Source organism: Scleropages formosus, chromosome 11 (genome assembly GCF_900964775.1).
Source record: "Scleropages formosus chromosome 11, fSclFor1.1, whole genome shotgun sequence".
Taxonomy (NCBI): domain Eukaryota; kingdom Metazoa; phylum Chordata; class Actinopteri; order Osteoglossiformes; family Osteoglossidae; genus Scleropages; species Scleropages formosus.
Window position 1 is genome coordinate 24,322,706 of NC_041816.1, and position 6,000 is coordinate 24,328,705.

At 45.6% G+C, this 6,000-nt stretch overlaps 1 protein-coding gene across 6 annotated transcripts in view; it reads left to right on the plus strand.

The window, feature by feature from the left end:
• Positions 1–5,552, plus strand: part of eps8l2 (EPS8 signaling adaptor L2) — a 46,767-nt gene extending 41,215 nt beyond the window's left edge. For all 6 annotated transcript variants that reach the window (XM_018763734.2, XM_018763739.2, XM_018763737.2 and 3 more), the window contains 7 exons: positions 118–152; positions 549–651; positions 890–1,021; positions 1,714–1,789; positions 2,556–2,733; positions 3,841–3,973; positions 4,165–5,552. In XM_018763734.2, coding sequence (XP_018619250.2) covers positions 118–152; positions 549–651; positions 890–1,021; positions 1,714–1,789; positions 2,556–2,733; positions 3,841–3,973; positions 4,165–4,242 — 735 coding nt within the window. In that variant the 3' untranslated portion in view covers positions 4,243–5,552. The remainder of the gene's footprint in view (positions 1–117; positions 153–548; positions 652–889; positions 1,022–1,713; positions 1,790–2,555; positions 2,734–3,840; positions 3,974–4,164) is intronic.
• Positions 5,553–6,000: the final 448 nt, after the last annotated feature.

The following is a 6,000-nucleotide window of genomic DNA, read 5'->3' on the forward strand; positions in this document are numbered from 1 at the left end:
TTACCAGGATTTCAGTCTTTAAACTGGTAAGACTGAACCAATAAAAATAAATGACATTGCTGTTTCATTCAGAGTTCTGAACACAAGCGTCCTGAAAATAAACTTTGTCTCCTTTAGTTTTTCGGACCGCAGTCCTACAGTCCATCCAACGGGTAAGTTCAGAGGTCTCTCGTGCTTCCTTGATAAGGGGTCTCAGTAGCTTTAGTCTGATAGAGAGATGCCATACCGTGCTGCTGACAGAGTGCCATTTGAGACAGGGGTACGGGAATCTTCCGAAGAAGGGGCGTTGTGGTGTACCGTGTGGAATCATTAACCAAGCAAAGTTACCGTAGTGCTGTGACAGTTGCCCTCTTGTATTGAAATGTAGCAGATGGATATTATCAGTAACGCTGTTATGAAAGCATTGTTCTGTGGACTTCAGATATGGAACCTGCAATCCTTGTATGTCATCTGTGAAATGAATAAATGCAATTGTAAATCTGGTCTTTAACCATCAGCATGCAGACTGGGTACTTCCCTAACAAGGGTGTCTTTCTGCCTCTATCCAGGATGTTTGATGTTCCATCCCCAAAAAAATATGCCAAGATCCGCTACCACTTTGTGGCCCGAAATGCCAACGAGCTCTCAGTGCTGCAGAACGAGGTCCTGGAGGTAGGGACCAACCATAGTCTATAAGGGTCTCGGTGTCTGTCGCTCAGTGCTGCTCAGTTAGTGTAATGGCAGGTAACCAGGCCACTCATACTGCGGAAGCCGGTGTATATCGGCATCGGTTAGCGGGGCTCAGTCATCATACATCAGACAGGATGGCTCAGTCACTCCATGTCAGTCAGCATAGCTCTGTCACTGTCCGTCAGTCAGCGCGGCTCAGTCGCTTTGCGTCCCGCAACAGGTTTTAGAGGACGATAAGCAGTGGTGGAAGCTCCGGAACAACAGCGGGCAGTCGGGCTACGTGCCCTATAACATCTTGGACGTGGTGAGGCCGGAGGACGTCCACGGTGTGGCGGAGCCGCTGTACAGCCAAGTAAGTGCGCAGCACTGAGAGCTGCTCCGTCGTTTCCCCTCGGTCGCACGCCCTGGAGTGTACAGACCTCATTGCCCTGTCGTAGGCAACTTCACGTTGTAACCCCGATAGGGAACCGCAAGGAAAAACTGCCGTTCCATACAAGTTAAGTCTCGGTTTAATTCAGAAGTCTTTGAATCTGTTCTACATTACTGACCATCAGCATGTTTCCTTAATAACCTCTCATAAAATGTGCACATTTCAGTCTTCTTGCGTATCCTCCTCCTATATTGTATGTCCACCCCCCGCAGAGCCACTGTTCCGAGGCCCCTCCTCCTTTATTCTTTTGTTCTTCTCCTTTTATTACAACAACACTGGGTCACAGTGGAAGAGACAAAAAGGCAACAACAACGCAGAATAATATTGGAAACAGCTGCAAATATGAATCAAGGGGCGCAACTTACAATCTTTCTCTAAGTGATCAGCTGCCACTGTCCAAGTCCATTGTCCAGTAAAGTGTATACCTGCAAGCGAAATTATACTTTTATCTGATGGGAGAAAATTCATCCCTAAAATCCTCCATATGTGAAGAGAAATATGAGTATGGACTTCACCTATAATAAAGTTAAGACAGATAATATAATGATATTGTTAATAACTATATTAACATCCCATTAATCTTTTAAATCTTTCTCCTGTGTCTCTGCCCCTAGCCCAGCCAGCCCTACGGAGGCCATACCCCCAGCAGCCCTTTAAGTCAAGGGGACAGTTTTGGTCATAATAAAGATAGTGAGTTTCTACTTTGATCATCTCTTTCCACAAAGTCAGCGCAGTCCGCAGGTTGTATAAGAAATGTCACCTGGAGCCTGAACCGCGATACAGTAAAACCATGTATGCGCCATGTTTACAAAGTTGGCATTCGCTCTCCTATGCGTCTGCCGCAGTTCGAAAGTTGTATTCCAACATAGGCGGTAACACATTCACATTTGCATTAATTCATTTGAGATGTACAGGCAGTCCCCGGAATACGAACGACTTCCATTACTAAGTCTGTCTTTAAGTCGGATTTGCACGTAAATCGGAACACTTCGGCACGGTTCGTATCCAACATCGGTTAGTCAAATGTTTGTTTTAGTATATAGTATATTGTGCATCTTTCTATGCATAAATATCATTATACAAACACTTACGGATACACTAAAACATCTTTAATATAACAATATAGTAATAATGACAATACAATATAATGATACAATAATAAGCAATGTAACTACAGTATTTATGATAGCGAGAGAGAGGAGAATGTTCATAACTACGAGTTGTAAGCTGGACGTTCGTAACCCAGGGGACTGCCTGCAGTTCACTATGTGTAGTACAGCACTTACCTGACATCTCATGCAAGGTGATGCAGCATTAGACGCACCGCACTCCCTACACTCATTTGCACATTAACACACCAGAGCAATGTGACACGCACATACTTATATGTATATGATGAAAAATAATTTGTGATCTGTGCTCCAGATCAGAACTAATCCCTTTTCCTCTTTCCAAGAACGGATAAACCAGATGGACAAAGTGAATGACGAGCTGTTACAGGTGATCACCACAAAGCACCCGCCGGCGCGGAACTTCCGCGTGGACCGGTCCACCGGCTCACAGGTGCCGCTCACTTTCGAGTCCACCCCAGAGCAGGTCACCGTGTGGCTGAACTCCAAGAATTTCACCAAACCGTGAGTCACCTGTGTGCGATAGGACCACATCTGCTGGTGCGCGTGCGTATGAGTGTCTTTGTCCATGTCCTTCGGTGAATGACGTCTCTCTCCACGGAGAGGCTCTGCGCTGCAGTCTAAATTAGTCAGACTTCCCCAAAAAACCCAGGGTCTCCAATCTGCATGTCATTTTCAATTCAATTCCATTTATTTTTATAGAAAGGGGGGGCGTGGTGGCGCAGTGCGTTGCACCGGGTGCTGCTCTCCGGTGGGTCTGGGGTTCGAGTCCCGCTTGGGGTGCCTTGCGACGGACTGGCGTCCCATCCTGGGTGTGTCCCCTCCCCCTCCCCCTCCAGCCTTACGCCCTGTGCTGCCGGGTTAGGCTACGGCTCCCCGGGACCCCGTATAGGACAAGCGGTTCGGACAATGTTATTTTTATAGAGTGCTCTTGTCACACAGTGACAAAGGGTGCTGAACAAAGGATCTGAGGCATAATATAAATAAAAGGTTTGGGAAACATTAAATCAGTACGATAACTATATTATTATTACAGCTGTCAGTAAGCCAGCTGGTCACAGGGGAAAGGAACAAAAAACTCCCAATGGAAATGCGAGGGAGAGAAAAATCTGGGGATCCAAGTTCCAGTGGCACCCCCCCAACCCCCGCCCCCCAGGCATTCCAGATTGAAAAAAGAAACGTAAACAGCTATTTATAACATTGTTGACAGATCCTAATAAGTTGATGTCCCGCTTCGCACAGGCAGGTGTCGTTAACCACTGCAGGCAGTCATCAGCTTGAAAGTTTGTTCTTCATTCAACAGTTATGATCTCAAAGTTATAGAGCATGAACATTTAGGCATTACATGAACGTAAGAGATCATGGGAGAAGTGAGTCTGGAAGAGGTGAGTTTTAAGAGCCTTCCTAAATGTAGAGATAGATTCAGCAGTTCTGAGTGAGAGGGGGAAGGTCGTTCCAACCCATTGGAGCCAGATGCAACACGGACATAGCTTCTGCGAACATGGAGTGCTGGTATCACAGCCTGGCCTCCTCAGGTCTCATCATTCGTTTCTGTGCGTCTCCCGACTCTGTGACTTTGTCCTCATTCTGTCCATTTCCATGTGTTGTCAGGACGGTGGACTGTCTGGGCATTCTAACCGGGGCCCAGCTCTTCTCCCTCAACAAGGAGGAACTGAAGGCCGTCTGTGGGGATGAGGGTAGCAGAGTCTACAGCCAGATCACTGTGCAGAAGGCTCAGCTGGAGGTGTGTTTCTCTCTCTCTCCCTCTCACACACACACACACACACACACACACACACCATACACACGCACGCTCCCCTTTGCGAGCCACCGAAGAAACGCGCCTTTCTCAGCCGAACGAGAAGAGGAGAGCTACAGACGGACGCGATTTGTCCGTTGGCGTCGCCTCCAGCCCTAACGTCCTCTTTCTTGCAGAAGAGTCGCGGGGACACTGAGCTCCAGGAGGTCATGAGGAGACAGCAAGAGAGGATTAACTCGTCCTCCAGCAACTGAGCACGCGCGCATTGCCCACCCTGCCCTGCCGAACCCTGGTAGCAAAGCACCCGCAGTATGGGGGTGGTAACATCGTCACTAAAATCCCAGCACCCATTTGTGAGTCACACCTTTGACAAGTTAACCCCGAGGTCACGCTGCACTTCTTCTCCTCTTGCCCCCAACGTCAGCAGACCTCCCCTCCTACACCCCTTACCCTGCCTCCGCACCTGAACGCTTAGCCCCGCTCAGCGGAGGACTCGCCTCGCAGTCAGACACCAAAAACATTGTGACATAAAACGGTTTTTAATTGTATATTTATTGTTTTATTTTATTGTATTCATATGTCTTATTTCAATTAATTTTTTTTCCCCCATTTCCTCTCTTTCCCTGTATTTTCTAGCATTGTTAACATTAATCTTGCGTGTATGCGGACTGACAGGTGACGTGTATCTGTGTGTATGCGCTTGCGTGTGTATCCGTAGTCAAGGGGGATCCCGAATACGAGGCTCTTATTCGCAGTGGTCATGAAAGCAATTAAATGTGATTTAGTGTTTGCCTGTACAAGAAACGCTTTTTTAAAACGAGACTTTTGTGTAAATACTGCTGAATCAGCTTCCGAGCAGCACAGGTAAATGGAAAATGATACTGTTGTACTGATGGATAATATTTTGGACTGTGTGAATATTGCAATAATGTGCCTGCGAGGAGTCCGAGGAACTTTTATTTCACCGGCTGGCAAACATATTGTATCAAACACCTGAGGACAATTCATAGACGGTATACAAAACACATGATGCAGCACTTATTACAAAGCTGTGCATTTAATTGTCGGTGACTTTAAGTTAATGACATTCCGTCGAGTCTGTCTGTTTTTCTTAATGCTCACTTGCACCTTGTGTCCATTCCAGCTTATTTCGATGAGCCAGTCATTTACCGATGGAGTCGCTCTACGGGTTCCTACGAGCGCAGTCTTTGTGTACTCGTGCTTATCTTGCAATTCTCCCATCATTTTGAAATTGATGCGATCCAGCCGAACCGTGCTTTCAATACCCGGTAATCTGGCCATTCCGAGATCTATAAAATTAATAAGTACATCTGGGTATTTCTTTCATTTAGTCTTCTTTTTAAGGCATAAACACAAGTTATTTCTTTAAGTCTTTATTTTTTTTTTTTTTCCCTGAGGCCTCACAACACAGACAGACCCTGAAACCTGTTTGCAGTCTGTAGGTGGAGATCAGTACAAATGAAACTCACACAAATCAAGTAATATTATTGTATATAATGGTGTCGTGGAGAAAGCCTAATAAATGCGAGCGGGGTTGATTGTGCATCTGTCTTCATATTGCTATATTGTTTAATTTACATTTATTCATTCAGCACATGCTTTTTTTTCCAAGCAACAGAATGACTATTAGCTAGTATTCAATCAACACCTTTATTCAAGGTGACTTAGGGTGCAAGATACACTACACTCAACTCCCTACAGCAGAGAAGTGTAGCACACACTCGCTGACACACATACTGTATATACACACACTATGGGCCATGAAGAGTCACGAATCCACCTAGATTTACATTTATTCATTTAGCAGACGCTTTTCTCCAAAGCAACGTACATCTCATAGAAAATACAATGTGTTCATTACATTAGGAGAAAGAGACACTTAGATGCAGACAAGTGATTCTTAAGTGCAGTTAGTTTACTTTCCACCATATGAACCAATGCTCATCACACCAGTTAGCTGCATAAAACTGAGAATATTGATGATTCCTGAT